This window comes from Sinocyclocheilus grahami, unplaced genomic scaffold, assembly GCF_001515645.1.
Source record: "Sinocyclocheilus grahami isolate Dianchi unplaced genomic scaffold, SAMN03320097.WGS_v1.1 scaffold1581.1, whole genome shotgun sequence".
NCBI classification, from domain to species: domain Eukaryota; kingdom Metazoa; phylum Chordata; class Actinopteri; order Cypriniformes; family Cyprinidae; genus Sinocyclocheilus; species Sinocyclocheilus grahami.
Genome location: NW_015506760.1, coordinates 7,510 through 33,607, shown reverse-complemented (window position 1 = coordinate 33,607; position 26,098 = coordinate 7,510). Strand labels below are relative to the sequence as shown.

Genomic DNA, 26,098 nt, shown 5'->3' with positions numbered 1-26,098 from the left:
CAAAAGCAAAATAAGAAATTATATTTTGCCTAAAGAAAACAAAGCTTATTTAAAAAATTTTAAACAAAATTTCTTATATTTTGTATAATTAATGTTCATGATCTTGTTATCATAAAGCATATATATATATATATATATAGGCCTAGTTAAAAAACAATAAAAATGATTGTACTGCTTTTCATTTATGCTTATTTTAAATTTTATTTAGTATTATTACTGTAATTAAGAAAAAATACCGTATTGTAATTACAATAATTTATTGGTAATGATTATAACAACAACTCAAAAGCAAAATGTACTGATGGATTACGGTAAAGGCAATTTGAAGGTAAAATGTGTTTAACTGTTATGAAAATTACATGCAATGCAAAAGCAGTGCAAAAACGGAATTTGTCTTAGCAATATGCTTCAGTTTCTTCATGTAAAATATTGTTTATTATTTATTCCTTTTGATTTTTGTGGTGAAATATTACCTGGACATGTTATGCATAAGCCCACACAGAATCTGCAAATTTCACATTTTTGGTTGTGCATTTTTCCTAATTGTGGCCAAAGAAAAAGTTTTTTTTTTTTTTTGTGGAATTTTGTGGAATGGTTTTAATTTTGGAAAATGTCAAACTGAGCTGAAAGCATTCTCAGATTAACAAACATTTTTAGTAAACAAATACACCAGGGTGCAAGCTTTGTAAATAATGAGTGAATTTTGCAGAAATCTGTGGGCAGTGATTTCATGCAGGCCTAGCAGTGCCCAAACATCTTCAGCAGAGTTTCCATATTCTCTAGAATAGATGATGAATCACAGTCAATCCTCCTGCCAACTGACACCATAATTAAACTCACACCTGCTGAAACCAGAGATCACATCTCCGTCTCGTATTCTCATCTGATCACCTCCACCTTGAGCTTGTTTCTGAAACACCAATTACTTCAGTCCAAAGATGGTGAAGCCACAGCCACGATGGCACTGTTCTGCTGTATGAGTGTAATTGGGATGCTGTCTGCCAAAAACTGCATTGTGGACTCCAACAGACATATTCTAAACTTATTGCTCAAAACACACTGTAACTAGTTTGGTGCAGAATCCAAGACTGAAGAGCTTGTTTTATAGACTTCAGCTTGCTGCTATCAGTGCATGTGAAGTAAGTTACCTTTGAACACTCTTGTTCTGTTTTCGATGAAATCTGGAAATTAGCTAAGTAGATTTTCCTTGGTCTTTTGTTGTTCTTGGAACAGACGTAACGTCTCCGTTCCCTCCTTCAGGGAACGAGGGTTACACAAGTAACCTAGACGTTACATAGTTTACTAAGACCAACGGAAAATGAAAAGTTGCGATTTTCTAGGCCGATATGGCTAGGAACTATACTCTCATTCCGGCATAATAATTAAGAAACTTTGCTGCCGTACCATGGGTGCAGCAGGTGCAATGTTATTGCGCAGTGCCTGAAAATAGGCTTATTGGAAGTTACCTAGCTGGGGACTATTTTCAGGCGCTAATATCATTCATCATCATCGCCAGACCCGAAGATCGGCTGAATGGATTTGAAAAACGGTAAAACTCAACTGTTTAACTCTAGGAAAGTTGGAAAATGAGCCTATTTTCAAAAATAGTGGAGTGTTCCTTTAAACAATCATTGACCAAATCCAAAAAATCATGGAGAAATGATTGGTTGATGAAAATGCCATAAGCTTAAAATCTGAAATCTGATTGGCTGACAGTAATGTTCTTCCAGAACAAGCAAGCACGTTGATGAAGGAACATGTTCTACTTGGCTATATCAAGTTTAGCTAAATTTCAACAGGCATGAGATGCTGATACCCAGCTAACAATGAATGTTTTCAGAACTTTGGCTAATGTTCTGGCAAGGTTCATTTAAAGTTATGAACAAATGTTCTTCCAGTAATAATAGAATATTCGTTCAGAGTTATTTTGTCTTTAATAATGTTCCCAAAATGTTAGCACAAAAACATTATTTATAAGTTGTTCATGGAATGTTTCATTTCTAAAACATTTAAGTTGAACGTTCATCTGTTTTTTTTTTTAAATGTTACTACTTGAATGTTCAGAGGACATTCAAAAGTAACATTCACATAATGTGTGGAAAATTATAAAATGGAATATTCCCTTAATGTTCACATAACAGTAACATTTTAAAAATATTTTAAAAACTTTACATTTTGAATGTTCAGATAATATGCAGAAATAACATTCTTAGAACATTGTTAGCTGGGTAACACCTTCCTTACAAAACCAAGGTAAACAAAGGCCCTTTAAAAAAAGTGTCCTCTTTGCTGACCTTTCAGTGTGTGACTGTCTGCTTTGTCATGTTCAATGGAGTGTGCAATCATGTTTTTATTTTGGCATTTCACTCAGAAACTAAAGTCTAAATGAACTCAACCGATCAATATCAATAATAGAGTGCGTACCGCTGAACAAAACCTCTTCAGGTCTCAAAACACCCTGACAAACATACACAATGAACTCTCCAGGGCATGAAACAAAATGTGGGGAGTGATAAAAAAAATGCAATTTAACACAATTTGCTACCTCACTGATTCTTACAGATGAGAAAATGTCAAATCACAACAGTAGTCAAAAACAGACATTCACCATACTATTTCATTTAACATCTTCACCGCAAAACCACCCACGACGTGTGTTTTGATATTTACGCAAAAAGGTAATTAAACTTCTAGTATTGAGTCATGAGAGTGCTTGGATCTTTTAAATGATGTTTGACGTCTTCATTCATCTCTCACCGTTTTCCCTGACTACGAATAAATAAACTGACACTGCACAGTTACAGAGAGTTAAATCCAGAACAGCTCACAAAATGGTGCAGAAACGGCTACATAGGTCCTCCAAAGATGTCCTGGGTCCATCGAAGACCAGTTTGGTCCGAAGTCTGGTTCTGGAGTTGCACAAATCTCGGTACAGCCTCTCTTCAGAATCTCTCGTTCCACCACTGGACCATTTCCAGTTGGCTCTGAGTTGAGGTTCTGGGTTTGTCGAGGGGTTGAAGGTTGTGGTCTGTAAGATTTGGACCACATCGAGAGGGATGGGGCAAACGGGCCCCTGTGACATGTAGGTCCATGTGGCAGGGGCATATACTACGCTTCCCACAATGCACTTCCTCACCGGGGGACTCCAACAGTTGGTCCTTGCATTTGGTCAGTCTCTGTTTAAAAAAAAAAAGAAGCATAAGGAATTGATTAGTAAAAAAACTAGAACAAAAACAATGGTTATAATTAAATGTTATTACAATAAAAAAAATTATTTGCTATTTGAATATTTTTTTCAAATGTAATTTAAGTCTGTGATGCGAAGTTGAATTTTCAGCATCTTTACTCAGTGTCACATGATCCTTCAGAAATCATTCTAATATGCTGATTTAGTGCTTAGTTATTATCAGTTATTATTGATGCTCAACTATTAATAATGGTTTATATTATCAATGTTTTTGCCTGCTTAATATTTTTCTTCAGGGTTCTTTGATTCCTTCCTTTTAGTGCTATATTCTTTTAAATGAAGACTGTTGCCATTTTTATTATATATATATATTTTTTTTAATACTGATTTTATGGTACGTGTTTAGTTTAGTGCAGTATTTATGAGACAGTGGAACGGAATTTCGTTCACATGTGCACTTTGTATGTACAGTTGAATGACAATAAAAAAGTGAGTGTAAGAGACTACTTTCAAAAACATTAAACATTTTTAATAATTCCAAACTTGACCGGTAGTATATATTTTTAAAACGTGTACGTTTTTGTTCTTGGATTAATCTGTGACCGATAATAGTGAGAAAATGCATCTGTCGGCTAACACTGAATCACCCATCTGACAGATAATTAGCTCACTACATCATTCTGTTGCTGGATTAATTGGGCAAGACCCCTAGACAAGACACCTGACTAGAAGCTGACTTGATTTCATTACTATATATAACATCTTATTACAAACACAAAGATGCACACACCTTGAACAGACCAAGAACTGCCTATTTAGAGAGAAATACACCTCTGCTTGACATGTAAAGTGTTTTGATTGCTTTATTTTGATGTGTAGAGGTGAGATAAGCGGTGATGTAGAAGATAAGATATATAAGTATGCTCAAGGACAGCTGCAAGGCATCTGCTAAATGGAAAAAAAGTGAATGCAATTTATAAACGCAATTTTGAGTGCAATATGCATCAGATAGTCCAAGTGTAATATGTGCAGAAGCTTTGTCTATTTATGTAACTGGCAAAACATAGCATCCGTGTGTGTGTGTCTGAAGAGGTGGACAGCAGAAATGTCAGAGTTTGTGCCCTTTGTTTGGTACGGCTCTTGGAGCACACGCACTCAAGAGTGGACATGACAAGTGCAGGTTTCACTGTGTGCTCTTACAGAAATCTGCCCACAGTACAAGAGAGGGAGAGACAGTGAGTTGGCAGACCTTCTCTAATAATACACCATGTGCTGCCTCCAAGATCTTTCTCTGAATCCAGGCCATGTCTCTGGTGTGAAGCAGACATATGCACCCCTGACCAGACTGGGGCAGAGTGCATGCTGGGAGATCAGTCCCAGAGCAGCAGGAGACTGAGAGGTTAGCCAGTGCTAACATTAGCACAACATTAACCCAGAACTACCATCTACATACAGCCAGACACATCAGTGTCTCTTCAAAATTGTAATGGATTCAACAATTCCAGTTTATTATCAATTGATAATGCAATTTTTGTTACCACTGATATAGTATATATATCATGGAAAAAATTATTTAAGTCTCACAAACCATAAGCACAGCATACTGTATAACACTGTATCAATCTGGACAAATGATTCGCAGTTTAGTAGGGCTGTTCGATTCCGACATTTTTGGAATCGAGTCCGATTCCTGGTTCTGGAATCTGGAATCTGAGAATCGATTCCTCAATGTCTTTTTCGATTCTTGTTTTTTTAGATTGAAGGAACCTAATCTCACCATGATGACTGCAGGATAGGTCGTAGAATGTATCCTTCTCATAATATGAAAAGAAAGATGATACGTAGGCCTAAATTGTAATTTTGTCTGCTTTGCCCATGAAATTAGTCATAGCCCACAGCTCAGCAGGGACAAGTGTCTAAAATAAATTTGCACAGTTCAGCTGAATGATGAAGTTTATTATGACAGTATGCTTTGCACAATATTAACAAACTGTACACTGAAACAAAATAACCAGAACATTAACAATAACTGACAGAACTCGTGGTTTATCTGTCAATCAGATGCGCTCTCGGCCATTGATCTATGCTCGTGATGTTTTCTTTTATAATTATCATTGGCTGATAGAAATGTTTTAAAAAATAGTATTTTAGATGGTAATAATCTCAAGGCCCTCGATGACGTCGTGCAGTGCTCAAAATTGAGGACAAGCCAGTTCCACCATAAAATAACCTCTGAATCGTCTTTTTTTTTTTTACTGGTTCATTAAAACTATCTATCCGAATCAGGAAACTAATCAGACTTCTAATCACTTTTAGCGAGCATGAGGGGGTCAATGGTAATACAAATATAAAAATTAAAATAATTTTTTCTCTCACAACTCTCGTAATTACGGCTTTTAGCGAGCATGAGTGAGGTGAATGGTGCTTCTCAAATGGAAGGCTGCATCCTAAAATTCAGATTATCAGTACCGACTCGTTTCCTTTCAGTTTATTTTCGTGAATTTAAATGTGTGCAGCCTTCGTAGGATGCAGCCAACCTCTGGAATCGATTCCCAGCCCTACAGTTTAGTAAGTGAGTCAGATTAATTAAGAAAATGCTCCAACTGATAAAAACATTTTTGTGATTCCCTAAAAAGAACCGGCTCATAAGAGTCAATAGCTTTCACTAGTCAAGCTGTGTTTGTGTTTCATTAAAAAGACTCATAAGAATAATTTGCATCAAAATCAGACTGGCGTCACTAATTGCAATGTATTTTTTTTTTATTCGCTAAGAAGAATCGGCTCACAAAAGTTATCAGGAATCGGACTGCATTGGCTGTACTGTATATTTGTGATTCACTAAAAGAACAGACTCGGAATCATTCTTTTGGGAATCTGACTTCACTGGTCACACTGTATGTTTGGGATTGACCATTAAGATATGACTCTCAAGATTCATTCTCTCTGTAATCGGACTTCACTTGTTGCCCTGTGTGTTTGTGATTCGCTAAAAAGTACCAGTTAATGAGAGTCATTCTGTTGGGAATTTGACTATACTGGTCACACTGTATATTTTTGATTCGTTCTAAAGAAATGACTCCTAAGAGTCATTCTCTCGGGAATCTGACTTCACTGGTCATGCTGTATGTTTGTGGATTTGCTAAAAAGAACCAGCTCATATGAGTCATTCTCTCTGGAATCGGAAATCACTGGTCACACCACATGTTTGCGATTCACTAAAGAACTAGCTCATAAGACTCATTTTCACAGGAATCTGACTTCACTGGTAATACAGTATGTACCACCGTTTTGCCGCGTTTTTCTATTAACAGTGAAGCTGTGGCTTTAATTCTTTTAGAAACGATGATGTTACCAGCTCCTTGTTGAGAAAGATAATGTAGCTCATGAGAGATTAAGCTATTTAGTTGATAAAATTGCGGGGCAGCGCTAAAAAGTTTGTTCATGAATGTCTGAGTGAGGACGCAATGTGATCTGTGTGAGTGACTGAGCATGTGTGTGCATTAGATACAGTGCATTAGAAGAATATATTAAAAAATCATTTGCATTGCTGGTAGGTTATCATTGCACAAATTAACACTCTCTACGATAAAAAAAAAATATTAGAAGACAGCGCATTAGTTTAGAATTCTTCTAATATTTTTTTTTTATCGTAGAGAGTGTTAATTTGTGCAATGATAACCTACCAGCAATGCAAATGATTTTTTAATATATTCTTCTAATGCACTGTATCTAATGCACACACATGCTCAGTCACTCACACAGATCACATTGCGTCCTCACTCAGACATTCATGAACAAACTTTTTAGCGCTGCCCCGCAATTTTATCAACTAAATAGCTTAATCTCTCATGAGCTACATTATCTTTCTCAACAAGGAGCTGGTAACATCATCGTTTCTAAAAGAATTAAAGCCACAGCTTCACTGTTAATAGAAAAACGCGGCAAAACGGTGGTAATTCATACATATACAGCCTCTCTCTCTCTCTATCCCTCTCATAAATGAACACTTGATGAATTACACTTTTCTGAGTATAGAATATTAAAGTGGAGATTGCTAAACTGCAAGCTAACCGGTGTTTTCAGAAACAAGCGCATTTATCCACAGTGGAGAGACTGCGCGTGCACACGGTTGCCAGGTTGACATAACGTCTCTTTATATCAGGCAACCCAGTTGTGTTCCTCTGCGGCCAGATTAAACCTTGTTGTAGCCTATATATTATGCTCTATTCATATTCATCCTCGCAATTTTCTACTCAATTTTAAACGTTGTTCTTGTATTCAAATTAAGTGCAGTCCACTGCTGCACACGTGCCACAGTATCGATACAGGGCCAGCTGTATCGATACTCATATCGTCAAATCTCTGTGACGATACATCGTCGTATCGATGTATCGAACACAGCACTAGCACGTTTGTGATTCGCTAAAATGGACCGACTCCATCATTAACTTGGAAATTGGACTTCGACGATTGTGCTATTTGTTTAGTGCTTACAAAAATGAAGCAAAAGAACACATTCACATTATTTTAGGAATAGAGCGCATGTGTGAGAACCGTTAACAGAAACAAACGCCATGGAAATTGGATCTGTATTTTTTTCCCCCAACCCTACTTTGAATAACTATTTTATCTTTCATTACATCTGTTTCTCATTGACAGTGATACATTTAAACTGAGAGCAAATAAAGACATTTTTTTGTCAGGAGGAGCATCTGAGAAGCAAAGACAAAGACACCTGTAATCCCACATGTGCCATCTAGAAATTCAGAAGAGATTTCAGCAATGTCCTAAAAGCAATAATGAACAACCTAGTAATAAATGTTTTCTCTTGTGTTTGACAATGTCCAAAAAACCATCAATCTGACATGCTGAGTAAACAGGATCTGATCGCATAAACTATCAGAGAAGCTCAATGTGTCTTAAGGGGGCACTGAAATATGGCTCTTAATAAAATGTGTCCTGTTTATAGGCATTTAAAGCTGATTCCCATGCATGATACGTCAGTCAAACCAGATGTAGCAGAGCGAACACACAAGATCTTCCCCCATCATTCCCCTGGGCCGCTGCCCTTCTCTAGATCACACAATATAAGAATCAGATGCCATTTAAAGACCCTGGCAGTGTTTTCTCAGGCCAGCAGGAGGGAAACGGCACGTAGCCATCGAATAAAAACACAGTAAACGGGCAAAGAGTGATCCGACCCATATAAACGGCTTTATGAATAGACCGTAAGCAGTAATTGAATTCACTTTAGTCAGGGACCTCCATTTGTGATCTTTCTTTTTCTCTCTCTAACAGATGTTCCCCTCTGAGCTTGACTCAATTCAGTAAATTCCTACAATGCTCTTGGGGAAGGGGCTTTAAAGATCTTGACCATCCAACTCTGAGCCCTCTTATGAAAGGCAATTCATGTCTTCAGCTAGTACAATAACACGCTGTGCTTTTTCAGTGCCACTATACACTAAATAACTGATTTACTATAGACTGCAGAGAAAACAAAACTGTAACTGGCTTTGTACCTATCATAAAATATAATAATAATAATAATAAGACAATTGATCATTATTGTTGTTATTATTATCATCATTATTTCTATGTATGTTTATATATATATATATATATATATATTACACAATATAATAATAATAATAATAATAATAATAACTTTATAGATATATATGAAAAATAATTGTATTATTCTTACAATGATTTATTATTGTATGTGATTCAAGTAATATTAATGCTCACACATATATAATAATAAGACAATGTATTGTTGTTGTTATTTATGTTTATATATATATATATAACTTTATAGATAAATATGAAAATTGTATATATAAATAAATATTTATACATGTTTTATACACACTCAATAATAATAATAGTAATAACATTTCGTTGTTGTTTTAGTGGTATTATTATTATTTATAAATATGCTTATATATACATAATAATAATAATAATATCTTTATGGATGGATATGAAAAATAATTGTATAATCCTTACAATGATTTATGTTTGATTTAGTTAAATTAATAAATAATAATAAAAAAATAATAACATAGTTCTTATAAATATATATATAGATAATAACAATATGTAGCAATAATAATATTTTAATATCTGTTTTTCTAAAAGTTTATATATGATGAATATACATTATTATTTTTATTCTATATATAATACAGTAAAATTATACCTATAGTATATTACCATTTCCCAGCATCAATTAAATTCTATCCCCAATGAAAGAAAAATGCTGCACAAACCTAGGGTGACCATACGTGCCATTTTCCCAGGACGCGTCCTGGCCAGGATTTCTATATTGCCTAAAATATCTAGGTTTTGGCTTTGTTTGCGTGTGCAGACCGATCGGTGTATGACATCAAAATACCTCGAGAGCAATTTGAATGCATAAGGAATCGTCTGTATGTTATTTTGATGTCATACACCAGGGGTGGCGAACGTCAGTCCTGGAGAGCCGCAGACCTGCACAGTTTTGCTTCAACCCTAATCAAACACACCTGAACAAGCTAATCAAGGTCTGAAAGGTTACCAGAAAGCTACAGGCAGGTGAGTTTTAATTAGGGTTGGAGCTGTACTCTGCAGGGCTGCGGCTCTCCAGGACCGGAGTTCGCCCCCCCTGCCATACACCGATCGGTCTGCACACGCAAACAAAGCCAAAACCTACATATTTTAGGCAATATAGAAATCCTGGCCAGGACGCGTCCTGGGAAAATGGCACGTATTTTCACCCTACACAAACCAGTCAAATCTCAGCCAAAAAGAACATACTTGATGATCACACAGCTATATGCAGATTTTTTGACCAAAGAGATTTCACTGTGGGCGGGGCCACCCAGCACAACCACATAATAGAAAACAAGCGATCAACAAAATGTCATGTAGTGTGTCAGATGTCATTATTGGTTAAACTCAGATTTATGTAAAGACGTGATTTATCGCTTGAAGCTTTTTGGAGTCGTGTCAGCTTTAAAGCTCACACATGAAATCTCAGTGCCATACTCATCTCGTTTATCTGTCTCACAACGGTTTCAAAGTCTCCGCTCGGAGGCTGAAGCTTTCAGAGACTGCTGTGATTGTTAATGAGAGGGTTCAGCACAAACGACAGGCTTAATTAGATGGGTATTCACTCAGACTAACACGGCTACAGCGTCTTGCTGACACACTTGTGCACTGTAAGAGAATAGTGTGTGTCTGTCTGCGTTCCTCCTCAGACAGCACACCCACGGACGAGTCGCTGGAGTTCAGAGTTGGCGAGGTTCTAGCGATCAAATACTGTTCTAGCGATCTAGATGTTCAAGAGTTGTGTTTGAGATACTAAAGACCTGTCAAACTATGTTTAAAGTGATAGTTCACCCAAATCTAAAATTCTGCCATCATTTACTCATTTCAAATTTGTATGAATTTCTGTGGGGGCAGAAATCATGGTATTCTGAAAAATGTCAATAGCCCCCTTATGTCCCTACACTACAAAAAAGTATGCTGCTCCTCAGTACTTTTGTCTTGTTTTCCAGAACAAATATCTAAACGTTATTATATTAAGCAAAATTAATTGAAATATTAAGTCTTGTTTATGCCTAAATCAAGAAAAAAAAAATCTTGTTTTCTCTTTAATTGTTTATTGTATCTTGCTTATTGGCAAATATTTTTTTCTGTTTTTAAGTATAAACATACTTGTGATTTTATTTTTTTCAGAAAATTTTGCTTCTCAAGTAAATGTATGCCACATTGATTTAAGAATGTCTTGATATTTGAATTAGAAAATGACAAAAATACAAGAACTTTTTTTCATTCTGTCTCCACTGAAAGCAAAAATGCTGCACAAACCAGCCAAACCTCAGCCAATCAGAACATATCTGAAGACAATTCCACATAAATAGAAACCAATGACCAATGATTTGATATTTGTTCTGAAAAACAAGAGGAAAATTCCAAACAAGAAAACATTTTTTTGCAGTGTAAAATTTTTCTTAACCAGAATTTAAACCTGAATATTATATTGTGACTGTCATATTAAAAAATGATAGAAAACAATAGAATGTGCTCGTTAAATATTCATGATCTTTCACTCACTTACTTTCACTTACTGAAAGAAACTGTTAATGTTGAAAAGCAAATGCTATTATTGAAGTGATACAGTAAATGATGATAAATATGCAAAGGAGTATGTTAACAGATCAGTTAATCTGACTCAAAGTTCTACTTAGTCATTTACAATAAACTGAAAACTGTAAAAATCACACTAATAGGATCTAGACAAAACCTTGTGACTTGAAGATTCCTCAACGAAAGAGGCACTTTATTATATATATTTGAAGAGTTTGTAGTGAAGTTTTGTTTACTTTTTAACGGTTTTGAACTGTGTATGTCAGAATCAAGGACAACACTCTAGCAACAGAAAAACGATTCTTGATTGTGACCTAGTTCTGCTAGCAAACGGATCTGGTGTTTGTGTAGAAAAAGGTATTTTTAAAGCGTTGGATCGGCAGCTCGGGATGATGATGATGCATCTGGTTCATGGCCAATTATGTGTAACCGCGCTGCATCCCCTGAGAGGATATACACCCGTCAGTGTGAGTAAACTCCTCTAGTGTGTGTGTGTGTGTGTGTTGAGAAAGAGTGTGTGCTTAAAATATTCCAGGTTCAGTACAATTCCACCTCAATCCACGATATTAATTTTTGACTTGTCCCTCGTTTTCTGTAAAGAAAAGCAGAATTGGAGGTTACAATGAGGTGAATGGAGCCACATTTTTGGGCAATTTAAGGCAAGTCACTACAGGGAAAACCATTGTTTTTGCATGCATTGGTAAATTTTGAGATATTTCATTATTTTGCTTCCATATCTTATCTTCTTTCAGACTAGTGGAAATAAAATATCCAAAATACACATTTAAGTATTTATTTTATTCAACTTTATCTATGTGCATCTGTAGATTTCAATTACAATAGCTATTTTTAAAGGCAACATTCTCGTTTTTTTTTTTCTCATGCACTGAGCCAGAAACCTCCACTTTAGTAGCATTTACATCATACTTTACTATGAGGGGCCGTACAAGTCATAATTCATTCTGGCGCTCTCACACACTTACATTCTCCTTTCACATGCATATATTTCTATTCTCACACACTTACATTCTCCTTTCACATGCATATATTTCTATTCTCACACACTTACATTCTCCTTTCACATGCATACATTTATACTCTCACACACTTACATTCTCCTTTCGCATACATATATTTCTATTCTTACACACTTACATTCTCCTTTCGCATACATATATTTCTATTCTCACACTTACATTCTCCTTTCGCATACATATATTTCTATTCTCACACACATACATTCTCATTTCCCATACATATATTTCTATTCTCACATACTTACATTCTCCTTTCGCATACATTTCTATTCTCACACACTTACATTTTCCTTTTGCATACATACATTTCTATTCTCACACACATACATTCTCCTTTCGCATACATATATTTCTATTCTCACACACTTACGTTCTCCTTTCGCATACATACATTTTTATTCTCACACACTTACATTCTCCTTTCGCATACATATATTTTTATTCTCACACACTTACATTCTCCTTTCGCATGCATACATTTCTATTCTCACACACTTACATTCTCCTTTTGCATACATATATTTCTATTCACACACACTTACAGTCTCCTTTCGCATACATATATTTCTATTCTCACACACTTACATTCTACTTTCGCATACATATATTTCTATTCTCACACTCATACATTCTCCTTTCGCATACATTTCTATTCTCACACACTTACATTTTCCTTTTGCATATATAGATTTCTATTCTCTCACACTTACATTCTCCTTTCGCATACATATTTCTATTCTCACACTTACATTCTCCTTTCGCATACATATATTTCTATTCTCACACACTTACATTCTCCTTTCGCATACATACATTTCTATTCTTACACACTTACATTCTTCTTTCGCATACATATATTTCTATTCTCACACACTTACATTCTCCTTTTGCATACATATATTTCTATTCACACACACTTACAGTCTCCTTTCGCATACATATATTTCTATTCTCACACACTTACATTCTTCTTTCGCATACATACATTTCTATTCGCACACACGTACATTCTCCTTTCGCATGCATGTATTTTAACTTTCACACATACATTCTTGTTTCACATACATATGTTTCTGCTTACATATATATGCACTTTTACTTTTCAACACATACATGTATTCTGACTTTCATGCACATATATTTACACTTCCACACATATGTATTCTTTATTTTTACAAGGCTACATTCTAACATTCATATACATATATTGTCACTTTCACATATGTATATGTTTCTCACTCGTATGCATGCATGTCTGATCTTTTTTTTAATCTATTACTTCCTCTTTAAGCAGGAACTCTCTCTCAAACCAGGAAATACATATGCAAGACTTGCTCAGCTCATCCTAACACAACTATACAATTATTCTATTCAAAGTCATCCTGTTTTCTTTTTAAGTAAATTTTTTTTATTTTAATTTTAAAATATCATTATGTAACCCATTTGTTCTACAGACAAATGTATAAAAATATGCAGTGATCAGGAATTTTTGTGACCGATTCCAATTGCCGATTTATTTATTTTTTTTACAATAAAATGTGCCGGTTTCCTTGATCGTTGCCAATTTATTTAGTTTTTATTTATTTATTGTTTATTTTGCTCTGTTACTGGTCAAACTAACAAAACTTTATAGAACAGCAACAGCAATATGTGTGTATAAGTGTTTTCATTGCTGTACACAGTGCTGCGCTTATCAACACTCCTTTAATAATACTGTATGTATTTTACAGAAGAGGAAAAGAAAAGGCCAAGGAAGTTTTTCTGAAGACAGTTCTCCTCAGAAATACATTCACAATAAACCCCACCCCAATTCAATATTTATGGTTTTTGTCCAGTATTTCGATCATCTCAAACAATGAATTTGTTCTGTCTGGTACTGTATTTTCTCTGCTTGCGCGACTATTCTCACCACTTCAGTGCATCTTTCTTACAGATAATATCATGATGATCACAATAAGTTTGTGTTACCGAATGGTATCCTATCAGGAATAACCTTCCCACGCTGTTTAGGGGTTGTTTTTGTCTGTCACACGGTGTCTACACCGGACACGATAGATGTCATGTCGCGCCGTGCCTCAACAGTCTAGTCTACACTGGATGCAACAAAGCGACCGTTGCAAATCATTTTAACTTTGTGTCAGTATGTCATAAACAAAACGATGCATCAGTTTACTGTCGGGGATTTGTCGTGTCGCGCCGCATCTAGTGTAAACAGCATCACTGATTATAATGGGTTCTATAGTATTTTGCTATATATTTATTAATATATTTTGCCGCTCGCGTCCGGTGTAGACGTGTCAGTTTAAACTATTTATAAGCTGCAAAATTAAAATGAAATTGTATTACGCAAATTGATTAGATGTTTAACATGTCCAAGCAAAAACTGTAGCAAAATGATCATTTAAATGCCATTTTTCCTAAATGCATTTAGACTTACGAGTAGGACACTTGAGATTACATTTTCATCGTGATACTGCGTGATAATTGTAGCAAAATGCAGTGTGAATTTCAAAATGCATTCTGAGCCAAATGTGCAGCAAAAGGGTAGCAAAATGGTGATTTAAATGTCTTTTATTTTTCTTAAATGCATTGACACTTACACTTAAGACGTTTCAATTGCATTTTCATTAAATACCCCGCGATAATGTAGTTTAAGTCAATGTGAATTTTAAAATGCATTCTGGATTTTTAAATTGTGTCTCACTGTTGCCCACATTCTTGCCTCAAAAACATTTGGGATAAAGTGGAAATGACTTTCTCGGTAATCAACACTGAGCCACATGTACTTCTGAATGGGCTTAACTTTTACTGAACCCAGAAATGTTCCTTTAAGATGCACTCAATATGTTTCTGTGTGGTTTGCGGTTCACTCACCAGGCTGTTGTGGTGTTGTGTGCGGTCTGTGCCGGGCTCTGTGTGTCTCCCATCAGGCTGTGTCTGTTCTGACTGCAGCTGTGTTCATGATGTTGCCCTTGAAGTTCTGACGGAGCTGTGTGTTGAGCGGGCCGTCCGTCCCTCTCCTCCTGTCCGTCACCGTGCCACTGACCACGGGCCTGTTTCAGCCAGCGGCCTCCCAACCCGCATTTCTCCAGATAAACCCGACACACCTCATAGTTCATGGCCGAGTAATACAGAAAATCAAGCGCTAGCAGCACCATGACGAAGAATCCGTAGATCCACACGCCGATTAATGCAGAGTAATTGCTGCGACAGAGAAAACAGGGACGAATAAGATGCACTTAACATTTTATGTGGCTATAAACAAATGTTTTTATGATATACAGAATCAAAAAACCTTGCAAAGTGGATGGAAACTCTTTAGCAGTATTAGTGGTCTTATAAAAGCTGAAGTACTTCAATAAATTCAAACTTCATTAGCATTATATGAGGCATTTAGTGTTAATAAACCGTTTTACAGTTCCTTCTGAGTATAAATCCCTGCCCAGACTGAAAGAAAACTGTAGTAAAAGCAAAACTTTCACTTTTTGATGAAGCACAGGCCTTGTGCTGTCAGACAAGGCCACAACTGACAAGGACAATATTGAGGTCTCGATAATGTATGGTGTTATTAGAGCTGAGAGCAAAGGGGAACAGATGTCATGTGTGTGATATCAGATCTCTTTGATGCTGGTACCCAGAGTCCAACAGTACGGGAGTGAAACTGGATTTGGCGAGTACATGAAGCTGAATTAGACTAGCTTGAAACAAACTGTAATGTAATACATGCAATAAAAGCACCCTCACTTTTTTTTGTGATATGAAAAAAGTCAAAGAGTTTCAAACAGTCTGCTAAATAAAAGTCAACTTTGATTAAGCGGAAAATTGATCAGATGTTTATCTAGGAAAATATAATTTTTTTCATTGCTACAACTCCAGAAATATCTGGAGACATACTACTGCCGAAAGAGATTTATGAGGACAAAAAGCAAAGTGGGTCACAAAGTTTTTGTAAAGTGACTGGCTTTGTCTCATATGATGCAAGATGTTTGCCACAAAAATGGTAACAGCATTTAAAACGAAAATATTTATATAAAATATTAAAATGCTTAAATTAATATTACATTAAATATTAAATTACATTTATTAGGCTCTTATGATTTATTGAATTGTGAATATTATGCATTATAGATTTTAATAATTAATGTATAATAATACTGGTGAGATACTACTGCCAAAATGGATTTAGGAGGAACATCATAGGTGACTGGCTTGCTTCATATGATGCAAAATATATGCCAAAAATATTATGAATTATAGATTTACTACTACTATACTACTACTACTACTACGACTAATGTTTACATAACAAATACATTTTATTTAAATGTTTTACTTTTTCTGTGGCAAACAGTGCAGGGCATTGTGTCACTATTTGTGTGAAATTATTTATCTAATATTTCTGCTAATCAGGGCTTGACATTAACTTTTTTGCTCACCAGCCACTGTGACTAGTGGTTTTCCAAAATTACTAGCCACTCAGCATTTCCACTGGCCACAATTTTATATGACTTTTATATGACTAAAGTTACTGCATAATTAAACTGATTTCCAGGTCTTTTTTTTTGTGTGTGTGCCTATTTAAAGGGCATTTTCCCCTAACCTTGTTAAATGCGTTCTTCATATTTCATATTCAATTCATATCACATATCAAACATTTTTAATTTCCCTTAATATAAAAATACACTATATATGGCTGTTACCAATCAAATGAAATCAGTATTAACAAAACCGATATTTCCACTGCAGAGGAAACAGAAGCAGCTGAAGGGGCATTTAGATGCATTTACACAAAGTTTAATGAAGCTGAAATGTAGCATGAATGCATTTACATTGCAAAATTACAACAGCATAAATAATGTTATGAGCTTGGAGTTTAAAATCTTTTTTTTTTTTAATATACAAATATGAAATGTTGGGAAAAATGCAAAGATAAGCTACTTTTAAATATAAAAGTAAACCACCAGTAGGTGGCAACAAGTGACTGTCTTCGAACGATTCGTTCAGATGGCTGATTCATTCAAGCAGGGTCGCAGCAGCCTCCCACGCACTTTTTTTGACCCACCGCCAATATTTCTGCCCATATTGCTCTTTGGCAGTTTGGGGTAAAATGCACCCCAGAACAAAGCAGAGGACGATTAACTCACACTTCAAACACACACTGTAAAAGTTATGTCGCGATAACACGAATCAAGCGATCAAATTTCCATGTTATGATTTAACCTACTGTAATGTCGCGTCTACACTGGATGCGAGCGATGTGATCATGCGACGCGACAAATGGCATGTTCCCAAAATTTTCACTAGTGCTCTAACACGCCAATTGGTATTCTATTTAGAATGTATTATATGAACATTAATGTACTTACTTTGTACATTATGTACATAATTTGTTTGCCTTTGAGGGTCACATCACCTGACAGCTGCTCCCCCACTTGTAAAATGGCTGCTGCGCCCCTGCATTCAAGAATGAATGGACCACTGAATCATTGACTCAAATGATTAATTCAAAAACGTGAATCATTCAGTCAACACCGCTGTGTTGCTCAGAGACGCGAGAATGTTCTGCTGTGATCTTTTTCGTTAACCAAATCGAGCAAAAACACTGACATGTATATTAACTAGGCTACTTGTTTGAACTCCTTTATAAAATTCATTGTCAAATTTGCAGTCATGGTTTTCAAGGAAAACTGCACTTGGTCGTGTCCTGTTTCTTAACTAGGCAATATGTTATAAATATAAAAACTACATTTTTCCCCGCAGTATGTTTATCCCGTGCATTTGTGTTCATTTATTTTCTCCATGAGATTCTCTCTCACCTGTAGGCTGCGCGAGCCTCAACTGGCGCGACCTTGTTACTGTCAATACAACCGCCGTTTACACCAAAAGTAATCAAATCAGAATAATTCTCGCTGAAAGTTCAGTGCTTCCCTAATTAGATGATTTAATCATTTACTTGTCCAGTCGGGCAAGTAAAATTCTCTTTCACTTGCCCCTTCAAAAAAATCCACTTGTCCCATGACAAGCATTAATGTCGAGCTCTGTTACAAATTTAACCCGCCAAAGTGGCTAGTGGGAGTGACCGTGTTACCCGCCACAGCTGAAATCCACCCGCATTTGGTGGGTTGGTGGGTGTTAATGTCAAGCCCTGCTGATAATATACAAAAATATAGCAGTGGCCCTTCTAAAACAAGTTAAATATATCAAAGATAAAATTCTAAAATCTCCTGTTTATTTATTCCAGCTTTAAACAACATTTTGATATTTCAAATATTATTCACATATATATCAGACACTAATTTTGCGCAGCTGACAGACTATAACATTATTAACAAATTCTGTGATTCTGGGCCATAATCACAGACACTTATCATGGGTTGGTGACGGGGCCGTGCAGAGACCTTTGGAGGGGCAGGTGCTCAAAGTATAAAAGGGGCACATGGAACACGGCTTTAAAATATGGCTGTGCTCCTTGCTGAGACGTCTATCAAAACGGATGCTTCCTGATATTCAAAGAGACAATATCAATAGTCTATGCATGACCTGACGTTTTATTCCTATCCAAAATGAGATGTGAATATAAGGAGTGCATGTTTCATTCATACTCGAAGCCAGAGAGCGCTCTCGCCCAGAAAATTTAAAACAGACTCATAGAAGAAATAACTTATGACGTTAACCCCTAATATGGACAAAAGCAGAAACGTTTTTACTGATGACATGAAGACAATAAACACACGACTGCGAATATATATGGTTTGTGTGTGTTTTTCAAGTTATCTCCAGGTAATAAATAAACTATATGAATAATGCAGTAGCTACATATCATTTAGTATAGAAACTATAAAATATATTTTCTGCCTTATTCTGTGATAAAAATGGGAAAACATGTGTTTGTAGTAGCCTTTATAAACCAATCATAAAATTGTCATTAGAAAAATATTGAACAAAAATATTACAGCCCCTTGCTGCAGCTAACGTTATTTCCACAGGCTACACACAGCAATATAAACAACAGCTGTGCATGCTCTCTTCCTGTCATTCTTGTGAAATAATAATAATTTAATAATATAAGTAAACAAGCACACCGCTCCACTGAGAACTCCACTCACCGGCAGCCGCGGACGTTATTGAAGGCATCCTGGCAGCAGCGTGCTAAATTACTAAAGGTGTCTGAACGTGAGGGCTAGTCATCCCAGATCAGATCGTCAGGTGTAAGGTCATCATGTGGATAATTGTATTTATGGATAAATTATTATTCATTCATTTTACTAATAGTTAGATTGGGCAGACCTTCACAAAAGGGCGTTTAATTTCAAACAAATAAAAAAAAAATTGCCTTGGCAAAAGGGCACTTTGGGCATCAAGGGGAAAAGGGGCAGGTGCTCAAGCACCCACCGCACCCCCCTCTGCCCGTGCCTGGTTGTTGACGTCAATGTGGCATTATTTCATTCCAACCTGGACTCACAATAGCCTGATGCACAATAACTCAGATCTGCACTAGATATGCCTTTATATGCCGAAGCATCCAAAGATGCGGGTTCCTGTCCTCTCGGCTGCTTCTGAGGGTGGTTTAACCTAAGGCCATCAGTAAATATCACTGGCTACATCCTGCTGACCACAGATGAGAACGAAATGGCTTCCCACCAGGACGGCCGTCCTTTCAGCAACTTCCTCCTGCTTGAGAGCGTAGCAGCACACCGCGGCCTCAGACATTTCCACATCATTAGCTGTCATGAGTGTGAGGCTGTTACCCTGATCTGAGAGCAGTCAGTATTTTTAGTTCATATTTGATGAGAAGGGAAGCATTTCATAGCGTCAAAAAGTAAACAGAACAGGTGTGACCTCTGGGCAAAAAACAGATTTGGCTTTTATGATCTGTCAAAAAATCTTTCACCTGTGAAAAAATGTTTCTGTTGCTAAAAAATATGAACCAATATTATCGCAGAGCTCTGGAATACTTGATTTTGAGTGGTCATTAGCATAATTCTGATGTCAGTTATGTATAATGACGATCAGCTGCTCTATTTTTAATCTCTTTGTCACTTTGTAATTTAAACTCAAATGAATATTTATTCATTTAAGCAGCATTTCTGAAATATCTGGTGCTCTGGAGCCATGAAAATGCATGCATGCATAAATACATTTATTAATTAATAAATGGTAAATACATTGTCTTTTTTTACAAAGATATACTTTATTTTTACATTTAATACTTATTTTATATTTACCCAAAATATTTTAAATATGATTAATTAAAGTGTATTATGAATTGTAGTTTGAATATGTTTATTATTTTTGGTTAATGACAATTTAAATTTAGTCTTTTAAAAAATAAAATCAACATTTTTATATAGTTTTATTTTATATGAAAACTAAAAACAGGAAACATATATTATAAATATTTGTCAATATTTATAAATATATAGTTAGAAATATTTTAATGACTAATATAATATTATTATTTTAAATATTAATTTAATTAGGCTATTGTGATGTATTGAATGGTCAATATTATGAATTATTGGTTGTTTTATATTTTATATAATAATAATAATAATAATAATAATTATAAACTGGTGACATAATACTGCCAAAACGTATTTATGAGTTGTATACGGTTGCATATATGATGCAACATTATCCAAAGATCAAAAAACAATATTATGATAACTTATTCCATTTGAGACTATAAAAAAAGAGAAGCTAACTGATATCTACAGTAGGTACATGATGTACAATAACTACAAATATGATGGTCGTTTTGTACATTATGTGTTATATATCATGTAATAGTAACGCTACAGCATATCAGAACCATCAAATTATGTTGGACTTTTCTTAGTATTTTTTTATAGTACCATGTTGAGATCACATGACCAGCCGTATACTATACTACTCACATTGTCTATAACCCTTTACTTGTCTGGACACACTTGTTGAGGAAAAATTATAATATCTGAGAAATACACCTGCCACTGGTAACCAAATTCATATTGTGTGTGTGCTGTTGCAACCGGGCTGTTAGTGTCAATATAAACTCCAGGATCACTGTATTGAATCCTAAGATAGAAATGACTTGGTGCAGCTTTTCTCTGGTATAAGGATCTCGAGTCAGCTCCGTGTTTGTAGTTGAAGGTAGGAGACTCACTTGTGAGCGTAGCCGTCTGGAGATGTGGTCAGGTTGACCTGCATGACTGTTTGAAACTCGGTCTCGTTGCAGCAGTACTTGAAGGCCGTGTTGTTATGGTGGCAGCAGAACATGTACGTCTTGTTGTCCGAGAGACGAGGACAGTGGAATCCAAAGTGGTAGCGCCCCTTGGGATCGGTGTAAGGCTCACACACCCGAAAGTGAGCAGAGAGAGCTGTGTGGAAAGACAGTCATAGACAGGACAGTGAGTGTTATTTACACGGTTGCCAGGTTTACACAAGAAAACCCACCCAATTGCTACACAAAATTAGCCCAAATCAGTTTTGGTTAATGCCTAATTGCGTTTCGAGGTTGCAACAAATGTAGTTTTACTTTTTCAAGGTTGTTAAAGTAGCCCTATTCCGCGGGAAAACTGCAGACTTGGCAACACTGGTGATATGAGATTGTAAACTTATCTAGTCTTTTTTATTTTTTATTTTTTTACCCTATTTACTTTCTGAATGCATGTTCTCTTATTGTGTCTTATTGTAAACAATTTATCAGTGCACACCACTACAATATAGTATAATATAATATAAATGCCATAGTACAGAAGAGAAATTAATTGCAAATATAAGATATAAAGTCATATTAAAGATGATATTAAATAGATACAATAACGATTACAATATAATAAGATATCATAATATAATATATAATAGAAGTTAAATGAATTGTAAATAAAATTCATATGTAATAAATGTCATATTAAAGATGTAATACTATTGTGGAAGTAAAATGAATTGCAAATATAAGATATAAAGTCATATTAAAGATAATATTAAATAGATAATATAAGGATCACAATATAATAAAATATCATAGTTAATATAATACAAATACAATATAATATATATAATAGACATATAATAGAAATAATAAACGTCATATTAAATAATATATAATAATAACATATGTCATAGTATAGAAGTGAAATGAATTGCAAATATAAGATAGTCATATTAAAGTTAATATTAAATATATAAGGATTACAATATAACAAAATATCATAATATAATATAATATATAAAACATGTAATATTGTGGAAGTAAAATTAATTGCAAATATAAGATATAAATTAATATTAAAGAAACTAAATAGATCTAATATAATAATAATAATAAATATAAATATAAACATAACATAATAATACCATAGAAATAAAATGAATTGTAAATATAGAATCATGTAATAAATGTCCTAAATGTCATTAAGCCACAGCTTAACATGTTTTGTTGCAAGCAGTTCAGCAGCTCATTTGCAAAACGGCTGATCTTTAGCCAAGTCTTTTAATTAATAAGAGATGCATATTAGTGAATTTCAGTTATAATTCAGCCTGATTTAATGACCCTCACCACATTTAGTGGACCTCTCAGAAACTGGATGGTATTCTGAAGCATAAAAACGTGCTCGGGATAATTTTCTCACTCATTTGAGCACAGCACAAAAGAAATGCTACAAGGCTTGTTTTTAATATATGACCGTCGTAGTTCTGCTTCTTCAAAACAGAGCGTGACAGCGAGGTCTGAGCGACTAACCCATGTTGACACGATTCACCCTGAACAACTCACACAGAACCAGCAGACACAGCCGCTCACACACGTCACATAAGAAAGACTACTTTTCTTGCTGCAGCTCCACATGTACTCGTTTCGAATCTCAATCACTGAGAGTTTCAGCCTAAATAGCTTGGTGGTGCAGACATACTAAACAAAACCTTCATTCCTTTATGATAAATCTGCACTTCTTCATGAAGACTTACAAGACGTACATGAAAATGTACTTTAGCTTGAGATTCTATGTCTTTCAGACTCAACCTGATTTGTTTAATTAGACAGAAGGAGAAAAGTAACTAGAGAGCTTCCAAACTCATTTAGACAGGGTGCAAATTATGATGTTTTTTTGAGGTGGTTTCATTCAATCTTGAACCGCACCAAAGGAAGTCACCACAAAGAGCCGGGAGTCTTAAGAAGCACAAGTACTAAACAGTTTCTATGCATTACATAATGAACATTTCCAAACAATGTTTTAGTAATCAACATTTGATTGCAAGTTATAAGAACTCATATTTTAGCCTGACGCCAAATAAATGCTTGCAAACATAAGTCATGTTCGCCTGAGGAGGTAACCATAGCAACAATATGTTAAATACAATACAGTGAAAAACAATAAACATTATATTTCACTTTGTATTAAAATTCACTTCATATTATAAGCATGTCATAAATCTGTCCTTACGGACTTAAAGTAAGCTAACATTTCTAGTGAATGTAGTGATGTTCTAGTGAAGACCCACACACACACACACACACACATAAAATGACATATCATGCATTTTTACCATGATTTACAGAAAAGAAGTCATTCAGAGTAGCAATAGTTCATATAACAAAAAATATGCAAAATATAAATCCGGCATATTTAGAACCAGAATAATTAGATGACATTAAACGACTTTTAAGGATTACAGGATGTCTTGTCTTCGATCCATGTATATTTGTGCATATGCATGGTTTTAAAATGTAATGAAATATATGATATTTTCAATGATATTGTGTAGTATTCACCATGCTGCATATCTAAAGACTCGTGACACCATGGTTGTTTGTTTCGTGATGATTTTCTCCTTGCTGTCCAAGGCTTTAAATTCTGCTGCAGAGTGAATGACTCACGCTTGTCTTTAATAATTAAAGAGGTTTTTCGATTTGATCCAGCTTTATGACCTGTAATCTCACACAATCTCACACCCGATCAATGTTATGGAAGCTTCGGTCTCCCAGCGGAGGCAGGAACTCCCAGTGAGACACAGATGGACAATGGAAGAAACAAATTGGACAGCTCAGAGATTCTAAGAAAAGAAAGACCATATGAGAGCGCTAAATCTGATTGGAGGATGTTTCTTCATCTACAGGCACCTTTATGTCCCACGGGTTGATTTTTATTGAAACAAATGGGTTTCAACTCTGTTGTGGTCACTTTAAATCTGTCTTGAAATATGTCTTTATCATTTAGTTTTCCTGTTTAATGTTTTACCCCTTTTTCCCATAGCAAAAATATGAATTACTGCATTTTAAAAACTATAATAAGAAAATTTTATTTTGATTTGTTCATTTTAAATCATTTTGTTTGCACAAATTATGACTGTCAATTTTCCTAATAAATAAAATTTTAAATTTATTTAAAATTACATAAATGAAAATATTATCCAATAATTTAAAATGATCCAGAACTGTAAAAGTAATATATGTACTATTTACAGTACAGTACATAAACATTTAAACCAACTCAAACCAAATATATAATAAAATGTTGATATTTACTGTGCAATTTAATTTAGAAATGATTTAATGTTTAATAATTTAATGTTAATTCAATCATCATCTGCCAGTTTGCACCTAATAAAGTTAAATGCTCTTATTAAATTTGAAAAGTAATAAATTAATATATTATTAAATAAAGTTATCCAAAAGTAAAAAATTAAAAAACTCAACTTTGTTGTGGTCTCTTAATATGAAGCATGTATTTAATCATAAGCCCTTTCCCATATAAAAATGTTAATTAGTACATTTTTGAATTAAAATCAACACAAATAAAAATGAAAATTTGAATATTTACTATGATTCAATAAAAAAAATGTTTTTTTTGCACAAATGATAACTGTCAATTTGCACCTATAGTAAAAATCATATTAAATATATTTAGATTTTTTTTTATAAAATTAAGTGAATAAATGTATATATTATCAAATAATTTAAAATAATCCAAAAACGTGGAAAAATATTATATTTGTGAATATTTACAGTATGATCAATAAATTGCTTAATTTCTAATTCTTCACAGGCCCAAAAATACCTATAGTTGAAGAAATATCCATGTGCTTTTGAACTGTCAGTTTTTGATATTTTTGATATTTCTAAGGGTTTCTGTGTTTGCTTCTATCAGCAGAATTCAGACAGCACGTATATAATGACCATCTGCCCACGTCGTCTTACCTGTAGTAGACAGAACGAGGAAGATGATGGTCAGGATGTTGAAGGAGTGATGATTGGTGACACTCATCTTCTTGTCCTCCCTCAGGGGAGGATGGAGACATGAAGCCTGACAGCTTCAGCTGCTTCCAGATGTCATCTTTATCTCCAGCCTCTGTTCATGACTCGACAGTTTGCCAGCACACCTGTAGCAGACGAGGGCAGGTGTTATCTGTACGGTAAGATCTGTCACTGCTCGTGTCTTTCTTCAGTCCAAGACTGCGTAAATCTACTCTTGGAGGTTCACCTTCTTACACCGTTTATTTCCAACCTGCTTTGTCAAGCCAAACCAAAAAACTGCCAGAATTCAAAGCCATAATGCCTTAAAAATCTGGTGTAAAAACAGAAATTGTTAGTTAATTTCACCAAAAGGTAACATGTTGAAATAAACATGAACAACATGAAGTAGAAAGACTGGAATCGTGTTTTCTTGGAAAATGACTCCAAAGAAGAAAAAAAATACTTTTTCCAAACTACAATGGATCCTTTTTTCCCCCACATTTTTGAGGTTCTCACAAGTAAAAGTTG

General features: G+C 34.9%; 1 protein-coding gene across 1 annotated transcript; it reads right to left on the bottom strand.

The window, feature by feature from the left end:
- Positions 1 to 2,229: 2,229 nt before the first annotated feature.
- On the bottom strand, positions 2,230 to 25,710 carry LOC107571345 (uncharacterized protein KIAA1644 homolog). Its single transcript, XM_016257659.1, has 4 exons — positions 25,535 to 25,710; positions 21,503 to 21,716; positions 15,232 to 15,561; positions 2,230 to 3,176 (listed from the first exon to the last, which is right to left on the bottom strand). Coding segments are annotated over exons 1-4 (612 nt in total). The 5' UTR covers positions 25,602 to 25,710; the 3' UTR covers positions 2,230 to 3,175.
- Between the last annotated feature and the right edge of the window lie 388 nt (positions 25,711 to 26,098).

Bases quoted from the DNA above. Each gene is read 5' to 3' on its own strand.
- LOC107571345 (XM_016257659.1), bottom strand. From the start codon at position 25,601: ATGAGTGTCACCAATCATCACTCCTTCAACATCCTGACCATCATCTTC. The intron at 21,717-25,534 runs GTAAGACGACGT...CTTTCCACACAG, and splicing joins CCTCGTTCTGTCTACTACAG to CTCTCTCTGCTCACTTTCGG. The intron at 15,562-21,502 runs GTGAGTCTCCTA...TCTCTGTCGCAG, and splicing joins CCAGACGGCTACGCTCACAA to CAATTACTCTGCATTAATCG.